Here is a 20192-nt window from a genome sequence, read left to right on the forward strand (position 1 = left end):
CCCTACTACTATTGAATCTTCAAGCTTACCATTGCCATAACACAGATACACAAAGACTAATTAGAAGCCAATAACATATAAATGATTGCGATTGATCAAACAATGCATTTGTTTCTCAGTAGCTACCCTATACCCATACCGAACTTGGTAGCCTGCATGTCTTGGCAACGATCAACGTTAAACGCTGCTATGTCATTGGTTCAATTCCTGTTCGGTTCCCGTTGAAGAAGTCAGAGTAATTATCTGTGATTCCTCGGCCAAAAATATGAGAGAGGAGAAAGAGAAAAGAAAAGAAAAGAAAAGAAAAGAGTAAGCAGATATTAAGAGAAATAAAAAACTGAGGTCAGCTTAAGTCTGATTTAGGATTCAATAGCCCAACTTTACCCTTTTTATCTATGTCTTCTCACTCAGCTTACCCATGGAGGGTTATTAGGTATTTATAGGTTGACAACTTGATGATCCTGTCATCCCCACTAGCTAGTATATCAAGAAGACCAGATTCTCCCCCTTGTCTCCATCTTCCTGGTCGCTAGTTTATTCTATTATAAATATAGTCTCGACGCATAATGGGTTCGCAGATTGGAGACCCCGATGAGATTACTGTGCTTGTCACAGGTTTTGGTGTATGTTTTTGCTTCCTCTCTCACATCAAGCGTCATTTGCTTGCTTGACCACCCCGCTCGACGTCACACAGCACTGCAAAGCTCAACATCGTGACATCTTGGACGGGATATGCAGTGTCATATGAGTTGTGTAACTCCTGCTAACTCGCAGCTGCTATAGCCGTTCAGGGAACAGTACCCCGTTAACCCCTCATGGGAAATCGCCAACAGCTTGCCTTCATATCTTCCTCCGCTACGAGCCAAGGACCCTAACTCGAGGCATGCAGCTGTGGTTCTGCCAAAGGTACGCATCGTGGTGCACCCTGAGGCTATCCGTGTCAATTACCGGGTTGTGAGAGGCCTTGTGCCATCGTTCCATGACACTCCACAGAAGTTTGACATTGTCATTCACGTTGGAATGGCTGGTCCTCGACCGTTCTACTCCATCGAGAGGAGAGGTCACCGTGATGGGTACAAGCATCCGGATGTCGATGGCGAATACATAGACGGAGAAGAAGAGAGAGAAAGGAATGACTGGCCCTGGCGAGGCCTCCCAGAGGAGATTGAGACGGAGCTGAATCTCGATGAAATCCTCCCTCTGTGGCAGGGGTACAGTTCGGTAAGCTTAGCAGATCTGAGGCCGTGTCAATACTGACAGGAAGCACAGGAGGCGGATCTGCGCATATCAGAAGATGCAGGCCACTTCATGTGCGACTTTATCTATTACTCAAGTCTCTCTGAGCTGTGGAAACTGCAGAGGCCCAGAAAGGCCCTGTTTCTTCATGTCCCAGCCGATGCTTCGCCTACGAGTGTTGCGAAAGGGAGGGAACTGACATTAACTCTCATTCGATCAGTTGTTGAGAGTGACATGATTGATAAGAATAAGCTTCTGGTGAGTAAGACTGCTGGCAAGGAATTGTGATGTGGTTTTTCCAGGCGCCCGGGGATGGATCATTAGCAGGAGTTGTCAGCATATTTTCATCGTTATGTGAATCTATATCAATCTATATCAATCTATTCGTGTTTTGGTTGTTATTCAACTATGGAGAATAGCGTCCTCGAAATGTCAATTTGATAGTAGTGTGTTACGGTTTTGAATGATCATGACATCATAAGCCGAAGCTTCACTATTCCAAGAGTTTCTCCCATGAAGCGTATCTCATGATTCTGACCTGACCCATTCAAATGCCAATTGGTTCACAAAACAGTCCATACATCAGTGACGAATCATTGGCTCTGGCTTAGTTATCGCCGGTGTCCGGAGATGCTGGAAGGGGAAAGCCTCCATTCTCCATTCCTCAATCTCCACTTGTGACCCCGAGGAGCCGATATAGACAGACTCCTCTTTCACAACCTACTCGATATCCATCAAGCCAGAATACCCAGCCCCTAAAATGTGTAAAAAAGCCATCTGCGGAACCTGCAGTAAGTCCATGCATCCAATATCAAGAAAATGGCACTAAAACGCCTACAGAGAAGACCTCCTGGTGGGGTTGCGGCAGCCATATTCAGTCCGTTATCGACAACGTCCCGGAGGCTGAGCGCTGCGAGTGCGAGCCAAAGGTCGACGTTGGCGGTGCTTCATACCCGCCTATGGCTGCGTCTCCCAACTGACTTATCGAGAGAGCTGCGGCTCTGGTCCTATGGACGCGTGGCAAGAAAGCGATGTGGTCACCCACTGGTGTTGTGGAGGAGCCATTGTAGTGTGTGTTCCTGATGTGAGGCGATTGTAGGAGATCATGGATTGGCGTGCGTGGCGTTGGGGTTGACTCAGGAGATAGGACTGGAGGTTGATGACTACATGACTAAGAAACTATCAGCAAACGCTCAGGGCAATAATTTCCCATTCCCGTGAACTGTTATCGTGCTGTATCTTGAGACAATGAATCTCAGCATACGGGGGCCGTTCAAGCCCAGAAGATGTTAGACCAAGCCAAAAGCTCGGGGAACCCCTTGGTATAGCAAGGTCTTGCTATGGTATATGACTGACTAACAGAAGAAGTAGATAAGCGGGAAAAGGACAAAAGAGCGGTCGCATAAAATTAGAATAGGAGGTCATGAAGAGGGTGCAGAAGAGGGCGTCGTATTGATTGATATAAATAACAGCTGCCACATCCAGTTTTAACTACCTCCTTCTCGCGCCACCACCAGACGCAGCATCTCCTCTCTCCGCTAAGCTTACTACCTCCTGAATACCAGCAGCCTCCTGTTCCTCCTCCAGAGCCAGAATTTCCTCACGGCAATCCCACCACTTCTCCTCACTAAGCTCAAAGGCCTTAGCTTTGATCTCCTTGATAGCTAGCGTCTCGGGCTGGATGTTCTTCCAACGGAGGCTCGTCATCAGAATCTCTTGCCACTCAGCTGATGTACGGACGAAGAACTCTCGCCGACTCTCGAAAGGCTGTTGTTCTGTCAGTAACGCACTCATGGTATTGAAGCGGGGATGCGAAATACTTACTCTAGGATGCGGTAGCCCGTCGTCCACAGAAGTGGCTGCAGTCTCAGTCTCATCGTCTTCTGAGGGCGTTGAAGGCTCCGATGAAGGATCTGACGAAGCCTCAGAAGCCTCAGAAACCTCATCTTGCTTCTTCTTTCTCTTACTGGGTGTGTAGAGTTGCTGACCCGTTTCTTCCTCGTCCTCGTCTTCTTCATCCTCGTCATCCTCGTCCTCGTCATCGTCCTCGTCATCAGACTCCTGAGATTCAAGTCAGCCAGCAAAATTTCATACGCCATTTCGACATCACTTACGATCCAGTCTTCGACGGGTCGACTAAAGATCTCCTTACAACCATCTAGTTTTCCAAGATCGATGGCATAGAGATCATCGAATGTGAACTCCCGGTCTCCCTTCTCAAATGTTCCGCCATAGATATAGAGAACATCGTCTTGAATGGCCAGTTGAGCATTAAATCTTACATGTGGGGGTTCTATGGTTACTGGCATTTCTCTTGCTGGCTTGTCGTCGTCTCTTTCCTCTTCCTTCTTGGCAAGCTCGATCTCATCAGCGTCATCCAGAGAAGCTCCAGTCTCCAAAGCAGCAAGCTGCCTCAGAAGCTCGTCTTCATTTGCTTGAGCCCGACCACGGCGCCCGCCTCGGGGCTCAGCAGCATTCTTCTTCTGTTGACGAGGCTTTCGTAGGCCCAACGGCATGAATCGATTTCGTTCAATGTTCCAAGCGAAAAGCTGGTTGAAGAACTCACTATCCATACCCTCCTCACTAGCCTCAACGTCGTGCACTCCCCCAAAGAGAATACCGCGGCCCTTGTGCCAGGCCATTGTCGCACCAGCACGTGTAGGGTTGGGGGCATTGGCAGGCTTCTTTCGCTTTTCCCAGCGAACGACCGGGGGAGTGTTGGGATTGGCGTCTGTGGGAGGTTGCAAGATTCTGAGGAAGAAGCAGTCTTCATGAACCTTGGGAATAAGAACATTTCGCTGAGCCTGGCTAGGTCCCTTGTTGCCCTTTTGCTTGACGTTGACAGTCGCCTTAACACGTGAGTAACCTCCGTAGAGAACCGCACCTTGTTCATGGGGTAGCAGAGTGAAAGATGAGCGAGCGTCTGGCTTGAGCTGGGCAGGAGGCAGCTGAGGAGAATGCCACATAAAGTTAACAGTATCAAAGATCCAGAGATCTGATAGGTACTTCGTCTGATTTGAAGTGTCTTGGAAACCACCAAAGAGGATAATGTACTGCTTCCAGTACGTCATCCGATGACCACTTCGAGCTGAAGGGCTCTTGTCCTTACCCTTGCTCTCAATCTTCGTCCACTCCCTCGTTGCAGGCTCCAGCCTCCAGAAGTCTGAGTAGTGGTGAAATGTGCCCTGCTTTGGCGAGGAGAACTCCCCGCCAAAGAGATAGACATGGTTCGGGTTTCCAGCTCTGGTCCAAGCATGACCAGATCGTGGGAGTGGAGCGTTGGGTGAAGTTACACATCGCCACTCATCTCTGTTAATGTTGTAGATATTGAGATCGTTGAAGAACTGAGCGAGAGAGCCATTGAAGTATTCACCGCCAAAGAGTAGTAAAGTATTGCTATCATGAGGTGAAGCCATCAACGTTGAGGCAGCTCTCGCTCTCGGAGGTGCATCAATTACCGTCTCAGTGATCTTGAGGAACTGCTCCTGTTGTCTTCGGTACTCTTCCAGCACCTCATCAAGATCAACATCTTCGGCATCACTTCCTTCGACCTTGGCGGCCTTATTCTTGGCCTTCTTTTCACCCTTATTGGCCTGCTTGGCTGCTTTCTCAGCCTAATTCTGATCATTAGTCGAACGTTCAACATCTCATGATGCATGGAGGGACAGTCGTATTTGGAGGGGTAATTAATTGATGGAGGGGCAAAGACATATGCGGACACGGTAGCACAGAATATGACGGCACCTTTTTTGCCTTTTTGGCGTCAGCGTTCTTCTTTTTATCTTTGGCCATGATGATGAAAGGTATTTGGCACTGTAGAACAAGTTGCCAAGTTTGGGCCCCAATGCGAAAATTCCCGCGCGTGGATGGGGTTCCTACAGGTTTTGATCAAGTCAAATCCAACCATTCACAGCACAGTGTCAACTATACAATATATACTGTATATCGATCACCGAGGCAATTTGAATAAGCTGGATAATACACCTTTGAGCAATACACCAACGGTCTATTGATGTCTGCATGAGCTTCAAATTATATTAATATGCCGTTGAATAGGCAAGGTATGGTATCAAACAGATAAGTATGGTTGCCCCCAACAGCATCATGATCTCGTCAACCCAATGCCCGAGACTCTCAGCAACACCCTTCCTCAGGTATAGACTTGTTCCATTGCTATGCGAGTCGCGACAGTGATCTTATTTTGGAGGGCATCTTTCACTGGCGGGCCTTTGAGTATTTTCCTGGAAGATAAGCTACCAGGGCCTTGCTGGCACCCTCCATGCAGTATTGAACAACCTCAACTTTCCTATCAGGAGGTGCTAGCCTAGCGATTTGTCGAATATCGCTCGTCCGGGGTAGAAACAACGCGTGATCCAGCCTGTTGTATGCAGTGTGTAAATCGTCAAGATTATACGGCTGCATGTTGTAAAGATTAAACACTTCATCAGTGCGGTATCCGGGGCCGCCCCAAGGTGGACTCGCAAACAGTACTGTTTCGTCAAGGCTTACTCTTAGATTTGGGTGCAGTTCTTCTGTTTGATTGAATAACTTGTCGAGGTACTCGAAGCTATCACCGAGAACCCACGTAATTAGCCCCGGCGCGATACCATAGACCTTGGCATTGTTCTGGGCACAGGCTAAGGTTGAAGGGTCGCGTTCGATAGAGATAACGCGACTCCATCGTTCAGAAAGAGCAAATGCAATGCTGTTACCCCCTGCGCCACCAAAGACATCAATTAGGATATGCTTCTTTTGGTCGGTGCCATACATATCATGAGCAACTTGGCTAGATTAGAGTTAGCGGAGCCTTGAGGAGGTAGGTATAGGAATTGTATGCTCACTTTGCTACTGGCTCGGGCGTTACACCGAACCAAGCATCGTCTGTCATGTAAACCCCATAGTCGTACAATGAGAAGATCGAATATCGCTGCGCAAAGTATCTGACAATATTAGCACGATCGAGAGAAGTGAACTAGTCAACAGTTGCTCACTTTTGAATATCCCATGGCACCTCATGCTTTCCTTGATAGTGGTGACAATCACCAGTTAGAGGCAGCTCTTCAGCGGGCTTCATAGAGTACTCGGAGTCGTCCAGCGACAATTCTACCCCTGAACTACTCATGTCTTGATTCGAAGGATAGTACGAGTAGGTTTTGTATTAAGCGCTAGCAGCCATTCTTTCTCAAAAGTTGAATGTATTGACTTGCCATGAGCAAGTTGAAGAGAACTCAAAGGTTGAAATTGAGCACGAGGCTGACGATGAGCTCCCCACAGTATGCCCCACATGGAGACTAGTGGGCTTGGCACAGACGCCATCGCTGCAAGGCTGGCACTGTAATAGTGACAGCTTGCGATTGCTCGATCTGCCCTTGACATGCTTCCATCTGATACAGTACTAAACACATCAGCCCCTCTTGATCCCCAGCAATAATAGACACACACAGATCTGGAGAAAAAGTCATCGAAGCAATGTTTAATGCGCTAAACCGCTTCATCTCGCGCCTGGACGGAGATGTCCAGCAGCAGAGGCAACAAGAGCGAGGCTCCTTCGGCTTCCAGGTGCTGCGCAATACCAACCTGGAGCTTGCTATCGAACCCTGGTTCGACTTTATTGTTGGAATCAATGGTAGACCTATTGTATGTCGGCTCATTCTAGGCACTCTAAGCTCCTTATCGCTAACAAGTAGTCTAGGAGGACCCCGAACCAGCCTTGTTCAGCCAGGAAGTGAGAAACTGCGCGGGCAGCACAGTTACCCTGGGATTATGGAATGCAAAAGTAAACTATTAACTTTGTGCCTTCTGAACTCTCCTACTGACAACTATTAGGGCCAAAGAACGAGAGAAATCCATGCGCCTGTTGCATTAGATACTGCATCCCTCGGTCTTTCGCTCCAATACGCTCCGCTGGCCCTTGCTGCTAACATCTGGCACGTTCTCGATGTCCCCGCCAACTCCCCCGCCGATGCCGCCGGTCTTCTGCCATATAGTGACTATATCCTCGGTAGTCCTGAGGGTGCGTTGTATGGCGAGGGTGGCCTGGGCGAGCTCGTCGAGGACTTTATCGGACGGCCGATGCGAATCTGGGTCTACAACAACGAATACAATGTCACCAGAGAAGTCACAATACAGCCTAGCAGGGATTGGGGTGGCCAAGGAGCGCTGGGTTGCGTGCTTGGATACGGAGCCCTTCACAGGATACCTCCTCCTCTGAGCGAGCCCGTTGATGCCCCTGGCGAGACGATGTTCGATGGAGCCACCAATGAGAAGAGCGAGGACGCATTTACTCCCGCGGTAGGTGGCTCGGAGCCCGCCCCTCCAGCAGGAGACTTTTTGGTGCCTGCACAGATGATAGGTGATGCTCCGGTGAGTGCACCGCCGAGGGGAGCTGGGAAGAAGAAGGAACGCCATGGCCACAATCCCAACAGGCTGATGGATGATTACTTTAAAGAGGAGGAAGAGAAGAGTCGGGCTGTGGATAATGCACCTTCGGCTAGGAACTCACCAGCCCCTCCCCCACCCAAAGGCGGTCCTCCAAGGGACTCACCAAAGCCAGAGACTCAGGCCAGTGGTGGTGAAGCAGAATGAGATTATGGCAAGATAGCACATGTGAATGATTCCCCTTGCTGATTGTTCTATTTCCCGATCTATTGGTCAAACTTTTAAAGAATTTCGTGATTTGCCGTCTTTTATCGTACACTGCCTGATGGGTCCGACGTAGCCCTCAAAGAGGTCCCTATCCCACCAGGGTCACAATATTCAACTAGCCGTCTAGTTAATGAAGTTGATGGCGAAGAAATGCAGGATCAAGCTGCAGACGATGTAGTCGGCGAAAGCCCTGGAGAAAGTTAGTGTTGGGCCTCCTTCATAAACCCGAGTTCGACAAACCTTTCGGGGGATACTGAAGGGCAATCGTTCTTGACAGCCTCATTTGTTTGAAGTCGTAGCGAAGCTGGATATCATTAGCCATAATCTTTCGAGGCCGTCGGTCGTCGGTTGTCGTAACATACCAGTCAAGACGAACTGCCCAACTGTCACACAGAAGCCGGACAGGAAAGCGTTGAAGGGCTAAGAAGCATTAGAAATCGATAAACTATTACAGATTCATAGGTAAAGACGCACGAAGGTGCCAGCGAGGGCGCAGTTGATGAATTGGAGAACACCGACGACAACAAGGAAGACCATAAAAGCATCAACCAACTTGATGCGCTGAGGAGTATTGTTGACGTAGTGATTGTAGAGGTTCTGGACTACCTTGTCCCACTGAACTTCGCCCTTGATTTCGTTCTTGGCGATAGTGACGGGCTTGGGCTGAGGCTGAGGAGGAACTGAACCAGCGCTGGTGGTGCTGGCCTGAGTTGTAGCAGCGGCCGAGGGGGTGATATCGCGGACGTTCTTCTTAGCCGCCATTGTTGTAATTCGGGAGGGTCTGTTGGATGAGTTGGGCTGTTTGCTCGGTGTAGGAGTTTCTTTCGATATTATGAAGCTTTGGTGATGGTTGATTCGTAGTGTTTGACGTACGTACGTTGGTGTCGGTGGATTTGGTTAGTTCAAAGTGCAGTAGGAGAGCTTCCTCTGGACACGAAAGCTCCAAGGCCAACTGAAGGTGATTGGTTCACAAAAAGCCAAGAATCCGGGGGTTAGGCCCACGCTCACCACGAACTGCAAGGTACGTACCTCAAATATGTCGTCAATGGCCGAGGGCTCCGCAGCTTCGTCTTAAGACATAAAAGAACAAGTTGCTGTTTCATCTTGAAAGTTTACAAATTTATTGAGAGAACAGGTAGTAAGGATACAAGCAATACAATGGTTAGTCATGAGCCCTATAACAGCCTTAACCAGCTCGTTGACTAACAAGTTTAGGCCACCGTCAATTACCACGATCTTGAGCTTCCCGCCTACATCCTCGGTGCTCTGACCGCAGGAGGCGGTATCATGGGATACGCGCGCACACGATCTGTTCCTTCAATCGTTGCTGGCTGCGCTGTTGGATTTTTATGCAAGTCCCAATATTACCTCCCTTGTCTTTCTCGTAGCGTGTCAACGTGCTAACAACTGACTCGTAGATGCTCTTGGTGGCTATCGCATTCAGAATGAGCAGCCTTATGGAGTTGAGCTTGGTCTTTTAGCCTCCGTCGTTCTTGGGGGATCTGCTTTCCCCCGAGCCCTTCGTCTGAGGAAACCGGTTCCAATTCTTCTTAGTGTCATTTCAGCATTTGGCCTCTTCACCTATGGTTCTGCTCTTCGAAGGAAGGCCTGAGACAGCTGTCAGATGATGATAGCTTATCAAAGTAGTTATACGATACAATAGAACTACTTGTTCTGGATCGATGGACTGGCTAAGGGAGGAAAGAAAACACAGGACCTCAATCCTAAATGACAAAAAGACTTAGGTAATATAGCCTAAGCTTAAGATAACTTTTGCTAAGTTTATTTTGATACCTTACAGTAAGGTTTGCTGTTTTCTTGCCCCCAGGGCCCACAGACTGGCTATCTGGAACTGTTCCGACTCAGTGTGAGACATCGACATAGTGTTGTGATATGCTTGACACCAGAACCCGGGCCACTTCCCTCGATTGACATACGATATAAGAAAGAGCTTTAAATGCAGTTCTATCGATGTGGTATATTGTCGAGCGATCACCATATAATTCTGGTAGGGCTTAGGTCAGGCTACTTTATGGTAAGAAGATAGAAATAAACGGCTTCAAAAAGCGTCAAAGTAGAATCTTACAAGGCATGAAGTTCTTCTCTCATGCCTTCTATTCACAACATTCGCAACCATCGACCGCCATGAGTCGTGTATTGTGGGCTGTCTCATCTGATTAATACCGATCTAGAGGAGGAAAGAAAATACAGGTCCTCGATCCTAAATTACGAAAAAACTTAGGTAATATAGCCTAAGCTTAAAATGACTTTTACTAAATTTATTTTGATACCTTACAGGAAGGTTTGCTGTTTTCTTGCCCCCCAAGGCCGATGTTCTGACTCTTTAACAATGACCGGCCAAGTTTCAGGGAGAATCATGGGTTTAAGGCTAAGCTTTTTACATGCATCATAAATGTCTCATACCGGAATTATTTCCTCTTAGGCTGACGTTCGCTTATCATCCTCGATTACACATGTTATTCTTGGGTTGGGAGCATTCGAATAAGAACGAAAACCTTTCATCATGTTTCAGAAGGTCCTATTATGTGATGTGGCTCGGCTTGTAATTTGGAAAATACTAGATTTTTTGAGTATCGCTGAAGAGTTCATTATCGAAGTAGACTACAGCGGCACAACTGTCCCTTGTAGCGTTATGGTTTCTCTGATCCCAAAACCAAGCTTTCATCCATGGAATGTCGATATTCAACTCACTAAGCCTGGATGACATCCTGAAAAATTGTAGTGCAAGGGGATCTTTGGCATGTCACTCTAAGATATGCAGACTGCACAAGACGTTGATTTAAACTCTTCTGGACTTAATTGTCACACCATTCGTAGTCTTTCTAACCGCTACAAGAATGAGACAGAAGAAAGCAGCAGAAGACTCGCGTTAGCTGGAGACAACTAGAGGCAACTGCGTGGATCGACTGATAGTAGGCAATCTCAAGATGATCATCAACCTGTTGGCATTGGAATGGATCTTATTGATGAGTGCATTGGGGTACTTTCTAAGTTCCCCTTTTGTAGTTGCTATTCAGATATGGGCTGCTTATGAAAGGTGTATAAAGAACCTTCTTAATCTCACCCACCGACCACTCCTTAAACTGAAAGCCAGAGGAAAGCAACGTTTGCACTCGATTTGGTTAATTCCGCAATACCTTCTTAAAGATGGGATTTCATCTGTCAAGTCTCGTTGCCTTAGCAGCACTGCTGCGTGCTTCATGCGCATTCAGTGTCACGGCAAACACAGACGGAAACGCTCTGGCCTCTGCTATCTTTGGCAATGGCATAAGTGTCATCTCAGCGTCCTTTACAGGGGCATCGGTTAGTTCTGGAACATTCACTGATGGACCTTTCGGTATGGGAGACGCAGCGATCCTCACCTCGGGAGCTGCTGTGGGAGCTCTTCCAAATGGAGACCACTACGTGAATAATGGTGCGACTGGGTCAGCAATGTATTGCGGCGACGGTTCAAGTAACAACGCTGCGATATTGACTGCGGATGTCATGATTATTCCAGGCTTCGGAGGAATGAGATTCGAGGTTGTCATGGCTTCGGAAGAACTTGGGTTAGTACTACTGGCAACAAATCGGTTTACAGTCAACTAACAAACCAAGGGGCGCTCCTGATACAATTGGCATATTCGTTAACAACCAGAACTATGCTTTGGATGGCAGTGGGAATAGGCTGACCGCGACGAACCCGTGGCTGTCACAACCTCTGGTGATCGTACCGCCCAACAGCGTTACCTCGTACCCCGGCTCGTCGGCGCCTTATTGGATCGATGTACCGTCACTTCCCGCCAGTCCGCAGACTGTGGTCGTCGCAATTTGTGATGTTGGAGACGCCATGTGGGACTCAGCCCTGATGATTAAAGCTGAAGCCTGCGTTGACTGCAACGAACCTTTCCGGCTTGCCTACGTCACAACCACAACTACATTGGCAGCAGGCGATACTCCCTATACTTCTACCATCACTGCTTCAGGAACTGTGTCCGGAACGATCGAAATTGGGGTAACAGCAGAAGAAACCTCCACCACTGCCGAGGAGTCTACGACGACGACAGTTGCAGATGAGACAACAACTACCTCTGAAGAGCCCCCTACATCAACTACTCAGGATGAATCGACAACAACTTCTCAGGAGGTAACTAGTACTGTTGAGAATACAAGTATGGCAACCACTAGCAAAGAGACGGCCACTATGACCACCCCCGAGGAGACGACTACTACAACTGCCAAGGAAACAACATTCACTGCTTCAGGCACCACCACAGACACCACTGCAGACACTACCACCGCAGACACCACCACCGTTTCTACCACAGAATTGATGGAGACATCGACCGAAGCCAGTAGCTCAGTCATTTCAGAAGAACTCCCAAACTCAACCATGACAACAGCAGATACAACAAGTGTCGAACCAAGTGACACAGTTACAGAGTATTCAACCATCGTAATCGAACCCACTCCTACCCCAACATCTGATACTGCCACTACAACAGCTCCAAAATTTTCCAATGAGAGCACTACCAGCCTCGGAACAACGAGTTTGCCTGAAAGCTCCATAGATAACACGACTACCTCTCGGGAGGGAGTTCAAGTGTCATCTACTGTCCTAGCAGTCCCAACATCTACCGATGAGGTCACACCGAGCTTGAGTAGTGACCTCCCAATCGAGTTGACAACAAGTGAGTTCTTAGCGCGCATACATCTAAAAAGCCCATGATCCCTGTCACAGTTCATTGCATGATAGTTACAAAGAACCCAGTACTAACAGCGAAACAAGCCTCCATACCGGACATGACCACAACCGAGTCCTTGGAACCAAGTGCTGCCGAAGAGACGGAGTCCTCGACAGGCACAATCTCAAACTCAGTGGAGGAGACAAGCCTTAGTTACGGTAAGACACTTACACACGACAAGAGTGATCTCCGATGTTTCCCCCTTAAACCTCACCTAATGTGCATAAACTGGATCTGACACTAAGCTTCCGAACAGCCGTGACTTCAACAGCCCAAGACACATCGTCTCCAGCGACATCAACAGTTGCTACCTCATCTTCCGTACCGTCTAACCTAGCAGTGATCGGGACTTTCAAGTTCTTCGGTTGCTTAGGGTCTGCAGCTGGCTATCCCAGCTTTGGCTTGATCGGAGAGGGCCCTGATATGACTACCGCAGAGTGTGCCAGGTTAGGAAGAGGACGTGCTTATATAGGCATCTACCAGAGGTAAGTTCTGAGACATTAATGCTACGCTCATCTGGCTGATCTTAATTAGGTCGTGTTATGCTGCAGATACTCTGGACTCTGCCGAAACTGTGACCAACGGTCGCTGTGATCTGCCATGCCCTGGGGACCCAGGCCTGTTCTGTGGCGGTGTGATTTTGACCGACTCAAGCCCGGACTCGCGCCTTCGACGTCGAGATGCCCCCCCTGGCATTTTGCTCACTTTGTATGCGCAGATTGAAGCCATATCAAGCTCTTTGACCGCCTCGGAAGCTCCTAGCACAGCAGGGATATCTTCTCTCGCAGTCTCTACAGAGATCACTCTTCAACCTATCTTGACCTCTGAGTCTTCCGGCTTGCCTACCGAGAACCCGACAATTTCGAATTCCCCATCCTCAAGCACAGAAACATTTGTTGATTCCGTCATCACCCTTGAGCCTTCAGTTTCTGTCACTAGATCAAAAGGCGCAAAGCCGATCACGCCCCCATTCCCGACAACTGTCTCTTATAATGCTGGTAACTTCACCAGAACCGAAGCTGTGGAGCCAATAATCACCACTGTGACATACACCGTTGTTGACCCCAATAACCCGTCTTACCTGACTATCACTGAGTATTGTACCACGTTGCGACCGCCCCCTTGCCACAGATGTCAGTATCAGAAACCGCCAACGGTTGAGATGACGACTATCGAGGTGGGTTGTAATAGGTGTGGTCACAATGGACAGAACGTCATTGCTCTTACTGTTCCAGCCGGTGCAGTTGTCGCAGCACCCACAAGAGAATATGCAGCTCACGAAACACATATCGTTGAACATTACGAGCTTAAGCCGGATACTCAGGGGACTCAGCCCAAGAATTCTTCCCCTGCAGCCAACGGCAGCCATGGTCAAGCGGAGCCTTCTGCAGTACCTCTGGGAGGAAACGGTTATCCTGATGCCCCCACGCCAACGTTTCACCGCAGGCCAGCTCCAACTCATACACCAGTGGTTGTGCCAGATGCTTCTGTTGTCATTGTCTCAAGGGCGGTGGTAAAGGCGATCGACGGAATGCTGGCGACAATTCTCATGATGGTTGGTCTTGCTTTTCTCCTGTAGAGATTTCACTGAGTCATCGACCCTCAGTTGCTCTCCCTTTCTTCTTCTTCTTCTTCTTCTTCTTCTTCTCTTCATTTTTGCATCTTTCTAAGAGCAAGAATGAGGTAGACAATATTGTAATACTGCACATATTTCATAGAACATAGTCTAGGGGAGGAAAGAAAACTCAGGACCTTGACCCTTAGCGATAAAAATACTTAGGTAAACCTAGCCTAAACTTAGGGACTCTTTGTAAAGTTTATTTTGACACCCTATATCAAGGTCCGGTGTTTTGTTGATCCCTGAGGATAGTGTGTCCTGCTCGATGATCAATCTTGGCGCCCCAATACAAGTTTGGTTTCAAGAAGTGATCGTGATATAGGAACATGCACTTCATGGCCACTAAGAGCAACTCGAGAATTGAGGTAGGATCGTATGATGATTAATAGTTGTACTGTCACAATCTCATGCTTCCTTGACATGGATTTCTCGCCCAGAACGCCAGCCAAAATGATTCTAGTATACAGGTCGAATACAGCCCATCGTCAATGGATTCGCTTCGTGTCGAATTCGGGTCGTTGGCATCGTATCGTAAGGCGTTTCTACGTCACAGTCCCAATTCCCGCTGCTGCTCCCGGATTTTGTCGCGCTTTGCCCGGGCAGCATTTCGATTCTCGGCCTGCATCTTTGATCGCTCGATCTTTAAGCATTCATTGACCTTCTCTTTGGCGTCATTGCAGCTTCCCACAGCCTTGTGCATGAAGCCTTGGCTATGGCACTGTTCGAGGGCAGCGATGACCTCTTCGCACGCTGTGACTGGAGTTAGCGCGCGGTAGCGATAAAGCGCTCGATGGACTTACCCAGAGCGTTCTTTGTGTGAAGATGAGGATGCATGATGATGTTGATAGACTGGAAAGGCAAAGAGTTGGAGGACCCTCAAAGTAATCCAGTGATCGCCACATGCTGAGGAGATTGAAAATTGGGTCGGGGCGCACGGACCAGGCGGGAGGCTCCATGGGATTTGGAGGGGCATGGATCGTATTTGCGTTGGCTTCTATTTCCACACAAGAGAGCATCTATTGATACTCAACCAACAAAGAGAAGCATTATATCGAAACACTTTGCTTCCTTAAAAAATATGTCTTCAGCGGCTCAGGTACCTGCTAAGAAGCAGCAAGGTCAGCGCAACCCTCCTTCTGACACATGTCATGACGCCGCCTCTTACTCACGTTGTCTAGATCTTCAAGTCACCTACTCCAACTACAAGAACACTCTTCAGCAAATAGCTCAGAGAATTGGTGACATTGAGCAAGAAGCCGAGGAGCACAAGTAAGTGGCTTACTCCTCATTATTGTCTTTACCATCATTCAAACAGGTTGAGCATGGCGTCGGCTTGTCCAAATTCCTCCTACAACATAGTATTACCGCGTGCTGAACCACTGATTCTGATTTGACCTTCAACAGGCTTGTTTTGGAGACACTAGAGCCCCTTTCAGAAGACAGAAAGTGTTTCCGTCTCATCAACGGTGTGCTTGTTGAGAGGACGGTCAAGGATGTAGTACCAGCCCTCAAGACCAACCAAGAAGGGCTTCGCAAGGTGCTGGATGACTTGGTAAAGCAATACAAGACGAAGCAGGATGATCTTGAGAAGTGGAAGGTAAGAGAAAAATCGAAATGATTTCAGTCCTTGGCGTAAGATTACAGAGCCAATACTAACGATTCTCCAGAAGAAGAACAATGTGCAGGTTGTACAGCAATAATGAGACTACGAGGACAGAATAAAAGAAAACGTTTGCATTAGTACCACAGAGGATTCATTTCTGAGAACTACCAGAGAATCGCATGCTTGCGATTTATTAGATGTGCCACTTTTGAACACAGCCTCATACGACAGAGCTTGCAACAACGCAATTACTCCTCAAAATTCCTTCTCTCTAGAGACAAATGCCACTCCATCGGGCCCGGTGTTTCTGCTCCAGCCTCATTTGGACGCGGATGAGACGGACTTCCATGGCCTGCTTGCCGTCCAAATATCGGCCTCTCAGGCTGAACGAGCAACACGGCAGAAGGAATAGAAAGATGGTGTTGATGCGTTGTACACTTGCTGCGTGCTGTGGGGTTATGGCGGCAAAAGCGTCTGCATGCCCAACCGCATTGAGGCCCCAGAAGCATCAGAGTTTTTGACATGCAGGACGTCAAACACACAATGCAATGTAATGCGACGCAAGACCTAGACAGCGGGCATGTGTTTGTATGGACAGAAACACCCCGATTGACGAGGCTTGCCCACCGGTTGCATTAACTGGCCACATGTATCCTCGTGTCGGACCACCGTTGATGATGGTGATACCTTTTGAGGAGAAAAATGAGGAAATTTCCGCACACTCAATCTGTCTGAAACTCATGACTTTTGTGAGACTTACATCATGTTCCATGCCTCAACTGGAGACGTGTGCATCGAGGCGAAGTGCATGAGAATGAGAAAGCCAAAGGATGACAAAGATAATACGATGGACAGCTGGCGTTTTCTATGTGCATGTATGCAACGTAAATTCAAAGTTACCTGTCTGATTGATCTTCACCGAGATCTGAAAAGAGTCTGATCGATATGGGGCAGCCTAGCCATGAACTGCAAGTCATCAGTTGCTGCCTTCACTCCGACAGCTCTCCACCACCTTTGTCAAGAGTAGCAGCATCCATCATGACCTTGTGGGGGCTAGTGCGTTCCTCTGGCGCAGCAGATCAGTTGTTGACATGCAGAAGCCATAAGATATGTACTTCTGACTGGTTGATATTGCACTTGTGTCCCCTCCTCAAATGTAGGCCCTGCGGCACAGCGGTCGTTCCAATGCTCTATCAGACGCTTCTAGTTCCGTGAAAATATGATCTTTGGAATGGCTTAAATGTGATCGAGTCCAATCAGACCTGAAGAACAGAGTGGCTGATGCTAGTAACTTATTAGTAACGCCTTCATAGGCTTGTTTGTTACCGAAAACCGTTGTATCGAACAGCAATGAACTGAGTTTAGGATCTTCAGGAACTCCTGTCATCGCAGCACATCAATAAAAGATCTATCACTTTTCGCGGTCATGCCGCCAAGTCGTCACTTAACGCACACTGCCTGCTTCACCTTGACTGTGCCAGGGGGCGGTCAGCAGGAACTCTGATGAGGCTATCACAGTCATCTATCCTAACCAGATACTGTGAATTATGTTCTGAAGCTGTTTGTGGCTTGGCTAGGATGGGGGCTTTGGGTTCCAATCGTGAGAAAGCCTTAACATTTGGCGTGAACTCCATGTTGCTTACAATGGAAGGGTTGTTAAGGTTTCAGAAGCCGTGATGAGCTTTGAATTAACTAAAGTCCCAAATCAACTGTTGGAAAAAGGGCATATGATGGTAAGGCCTCTTTGATTGGCACAATCAAGCCGTAACCTAGATGACCAACACTCCAGTTTGTCGGGTCCTTGCAGGTATTGGACCAGGCCGTTGACCATGTTTTACAAGGAGGCTGAACCATTTATTGGACTGTAATTTTTGAGCTAGGCAGAGAACTCGGGGCTAAGTTGTTGGCTTGCATCTGAGGCATACTATGCGGAAGCTTACAGGTTGCCATGTACAAATGAGGCCGACAATGAGTTACACCAACAGCTCAGCCCAAAACTGAACCCTGGCGATGGAAGCGTGGATACAGTTTTGATGGGTGGCTTGATGGAAAATGCCATTGTCGAATAAGGAATCAGAGTGGCCCCCCTCTTCCGTTACCGCCCAGGTGGACTTGATCATGACCGGTCAAGTGCCTGATGGTGAGCAAGTGCCTGGACGTCATTTTGAGGAGGCATTGGAGATGGGGTCATATTCACAGAGATGGATGTGCTTGTCGAGAGAGAGATCCTGATCCAACAGCGCTGCAGTAGAAGGCCTCGCTGCAGCGCATCTATAGCAGAGCTGATATTGGGTGTAGCACCAGAATACCCATCTCGCACGTTTCCTCGGCCAGTACAGGACAGCATGTATCACTGTAAACACGGGATCTTTTTCGTACGATGGTCCCCCAAGCCAAGGTAGGTGAAAAAGAGTTTGCGACACACCGCCTGGGGCCATGCTCCTGTGTACCCATGGGAGTGTTTGCAGCAACTTGTCTACCTTCTTTCCTAGACAAGCCCAGGGCTTTTGGCTTTTGCTTTTAGCGGCTCAAGGAATCAAGGAAGCGAGCAGATGGATGGTCCATCGAGCGAGTATTCCTTGTCCGGGTCAGTCGGATTGATATAGCGGTGTCGAAAGGAACGATAGTTATACAGGAATTTGAGCATGTTCTCAGCACTGTGCCTGTAAGCTTTGGTGTTGCTTTCTTGTGAGGGTTTGTAGGGCTAATAAACTCCAATGTGCTGCTTCTGAGTTGAGTTGGCCCTACACTGACACTCAACCAGCTCATCAAAAAGGCTTAGATACAGCCCAAGTTCGTTATCGATAACATCTACTAGGTACCTACGTATGGAAGCGGCCGGCCTCCAGAGTAGGTAGAGAAAAGAGGTACCTCAGCAATGGCGCCCAGGGTCTAAAGGTTAACAGTGCGGGTTGAGTTAGTGTGTACCCAAGGTTGCTGGGGCTTTCAGCCTTGGGCTTGGGTTTGTTGTTGGCGTGTCAGGGAAACGAAACATCTCTTCTTAGTACCTTGTTAACCTCACTTCCACTTCCATCCACCACCACCGAAGCTGACCAAGTTTCTTCACCTTGCCCAAATCGATCAACGCAACTTTGACTAGTTGGATCGCGTCTTGACCGCATATCCGCTACTTACCATCTTAATCGTCTCGCTTGCTTAATAGCAGCTGCGATCAATCAATTGTAAGTCTCTTTTTCCAGAAAAGAACCCCACGCCCGCTGCTGCACTCCACATATGCACCTCAACTGCGACCACAAGCGAACAACTCAGACACCCTCTCGCTCGCGCTGCTCCTCGCACTCTCACTCACTCTAGCCTCGCCTCCATCGCCACTGAGCTCTTTGCTTTCCCCTGCTGGCGAACCCCATCGCGCTCCATCATCAATCAGTCATCGAATCTACACACGCCCCAGTCCCGGCCTGTCCTGGTCCTCTTTGGCCTCCCGAGCTATTATTGATTATTCCCTCTGAATCTGGATCTGACGCGATTTGGTAGAACCCCGGCGGCGTATTAGAGCTGACATTGGCGAACGAGACGCTTGCTATCCTCGTGTAACACATTGTTCAAGCTCCGTACCCGGTAGAACCTTCGCACTCCCGTGCAATTCGCCGTTGGTCTCCAGCTAAACCGCGACCCGAATCTACGCCGCTCCGTCCCGTCGATTCTGAGACGCTTCCGGGCAACATCACTACCTACTGAGGTGTATCGCCATCGCCATCGCCATCGCCGTTGACCTGCGCCCTGCCGTCCTGCGCGTATCCTTTGAGCTTCCAACGCGTGTGCTACAGCTTTGTCTCGCGCGCGTCGGCCTCTGCTCTTGATTTGTATCTATCAGCCAGCTTAAGCCTGTTACGGAACAGCTCGAAGCTCGCGCGACTTGTCTACCTCAGTTTGATCTGTATTTCCCAGACTGTACGTACCAATATGTCTTTGAATCAAAGCCCCTTCCTGTCCTCCTCCCATACCATGCATGCCCTTAATTCTCTACCGGACGGACCTCGAAGTCATGGTCGCCCACCCCCCCTCCGGTGCCTGCTCCGCTCCGTGTCCTGTATCTTGGTAACCTTACCCTTACCTCACCTCTCCTTGTCTTGACAATAGACATCCACATCAACCACTCCTTGCCTCACAGGCACACGCCCCCAAAAACAGCGTCATAGCCCCAAGATCCCGGGCCAGGGACCACCTGCATTAGTGAAGAGGAACCCTCATCGGTACAGTACTCTTTGGTTGACTTTGCACAGCACCGCGGATCCAAGACCCCTCTTCCTCTCTCGCACACCCTGACGCTTGCAAGCCCTACCATCTGCGACGTGGCCAGGGGACACATCATCGCAAGGTCCAG

General features: G+C 48.7%; 11 protein-coding genes across 11 annotated transcripts; 7 read left to right on the forward strand and 4 right to left on the reverse strand.

Moving 5' to 3' along the window:
- Positions 1-566: 566 nt before the first annotated feature.
- Positions 567-1524, forward strand: FPRO_04512 (uncharacterized protein; the record flags this gene model as incomplete). The annotated part of the gene is made up of 3 exons (XM_031230030.1): positions 567-623; positions 784-1221; positions 1270-1524. The coding sequence occupies 3 exons, from the start codon at positions 567-569 to the stop codon at positions 1522-1524; spliced, it is 750 nt and encodes a 249-aa protein (XP_031080208.1).
- Positions 1525-1996: 472 nt separating this feature from the next.
- FPRO_04513 (uncharacterized protein) lies at positions 1997-2216 on the forward strand (the record flags this gene model as incomplete). Its single annotated transcript, XM_031230031.1, has 2 exons — positions 1997-2027; positions 2077-2216. 2 exons carry the CDS (start codon positions 1997-1999, stop codon positions 2214-2216), a joined length of 171 nt encoding a protein of 56 aa, XP_031080209.1.
- Positions 2217-2727: 511 nt separating this feature from the next.
- On the reverse strand, positions 2728-5028 carry FPRO_04514 (uncharacterized protein; the record flags this gene model as incomplete). The annotated part of the gene is made up of 4 exons (XM_031230032.1): positions 2728-3003; positions 3061-3297; positions 3351-4850; positions 4981-5028. The coding sequence occupies 4 exons, from the start codon at positions 5026-5028 to the stop codon at positions 2728-2730; spliced, it is 2061 nt and encodes a 686-aa protein (XP_031080210.1).
- Positions 5029-5451: 423 nt separating this feature from the next.
- On the reverse strand, positions 5452-6358 carry FPRO_04515 (uncharacterized protein; the record flags this gene model as incomplete). The annotated part of the gene is made up of 3 exons (XM_031230033.1): positions 5452-6022; positions 6078-6176; positions 6228-6358. The coding sequence occupies 3 exons, from the start codon at positions 6356-6358 to the stop codon at positions 5452-5454; spliced, it is 801 nt and encodes a 266-aa protein (XP_031080211.1).
- A 347-nt stretch (positions 6359-6705) lies between these two features.
- FPRO_04516 (uncharacterized protein) lies at positions 6706-7821 on the forward strand (the record flags this gene model as incomplete). The annotated part of the gene is made up of 3 exons (XM_031230034.1): positions 6706-6873; positions 6929-7012; positions 7063-7821. 3 exons carry the CDS (start codon positions 6706-6708, stop codon positions 7819-7821), a joined length of 1011 nt encoding a protein of 336 aa, XP_031080212.1.
- Positions 7822-8004: 183 nt separating this feature from the next.
- FPRO_04517 (uncharacterized protein) lies at positions 8005-8643 on the reverse strand (the record flags this gene model as incomplete). The annotated part of the gene is made up of 4 exons (XM_031230035.1): positions 8005-8071; positions 8122-8185; positions 8244-8301; positions 8356-8643. The coding sequence occupies 4 exons, from the start codon at positions 8641-8643 to the stop codon at positions 8005-8007; spliced, it is 477 nt and encodes a 158-aa protein (XP_031080213.1).
- A 396-nt stretch (positions 8644-9039) lies between these two features.
- On the forward strand, positions 9040-9493 carry FPRO_04518 (uncharacterized protein; the record flags this gene model as incomplete). The annotated part of the gene is made up of 3 exons (XM_031230036.1): positions 9040-9042; positions 9097-9232; positions 9300-9493. The coding sequence occupies 3 exons, from the start codon at positions 9040-9042 to the stop codon at positions 9491-9493; spliced, it is 333 nt and encodes a 110-aa protein (XP_031080214.1).
- Positions 9494-11049: 1556 nt separating this feature from the next.
- FPRO_04519 (uncharacterized protein) lies at positions 11050-14205 on the forward strand (the record flags this gene model as incomplete). The annotated part of the gene is made up of 5 exons (XM_031230037.1): positions 11050-11450; positions 11500-12572; positions 12671-12784; positions 12883-13111; positions 13161-14205. The coding sequence occupies 5 exons, from the start codon at positions 11050-11052 to the stop codon at positions 14203-14205; spliced, it is 2862 nt and encodes a 953-aa protein (XP_031080215.1).
- A 586-nt stretch (positions 14206-14791) lies between these two features.
- On the reverse strand, positions 14792-15078 carry FPRO_04520 (uncharacterized protein; the record flags this gene model as incomplete). The annotated part of the gene is made up of 2 exons (XM_031230040.1): positions 14792-14994; positions 15045-15078. The coding sequence occupies 2 exons, from the start codon at positions 15076-15078 to the stop codon at positions 14792-14794; spliced, it is 237 nt and encodes a 78-aa protein (XP_031080216.1).
- A 244-nt stretch (positions 15079-15322) lies between these two features.
- On the forward strand, positions 15323-15944 carry FPRO_04521 (uncharacterized protein; the record flags this gene model as incomplete). Its single annotated transcript, XM_031230041.1, has 4 exons — positions 15323-15362; positions 15423-15513; positions 15649-15841; positions 15912-15944. The coding sequence occupies 4 exons, from the start codon at positions 15323-15325 to the stop codon at positions 15942-15944; spliced, it is 357 nt and encodes a 118-aa protein (XP_031080217.1).
- A 2248-nt stretch (positions 15945-18192) lies between these two features.
- FPRO_04522 (uncharacterized protein) lies at positions 18193-18448 on the forward strand (the record flags this gene model as incomplete). The annotated part of the gene is made up of 2 exons (XM_031230042.1): positions 18193-18245; positions 18340-18448. 2 exons carry the CDS (start codon positions 18193-18195, stop codon positions 18446-18448), a joined length of 162 nt encoding a protein of 53 aa, XP_031080218.1.
- Between the last annotated feature and the right edge of the window lie 1744 nt (positions 18449-20192).

Source organism: Fusarium proliferatum, assembly GCF_900067095.1.
Source record: "Fusarium proliferatum ET1 genome assembly, contig: FPRO_scaffold004, whole genome shotgun sequence".
Lineage (NCBI taxonomy): Eukaryota > Fungi > Ascomycota > Sordariomycetes > Hypocreales > Nectriaceae > Fusarium > Fusarium proliferatum.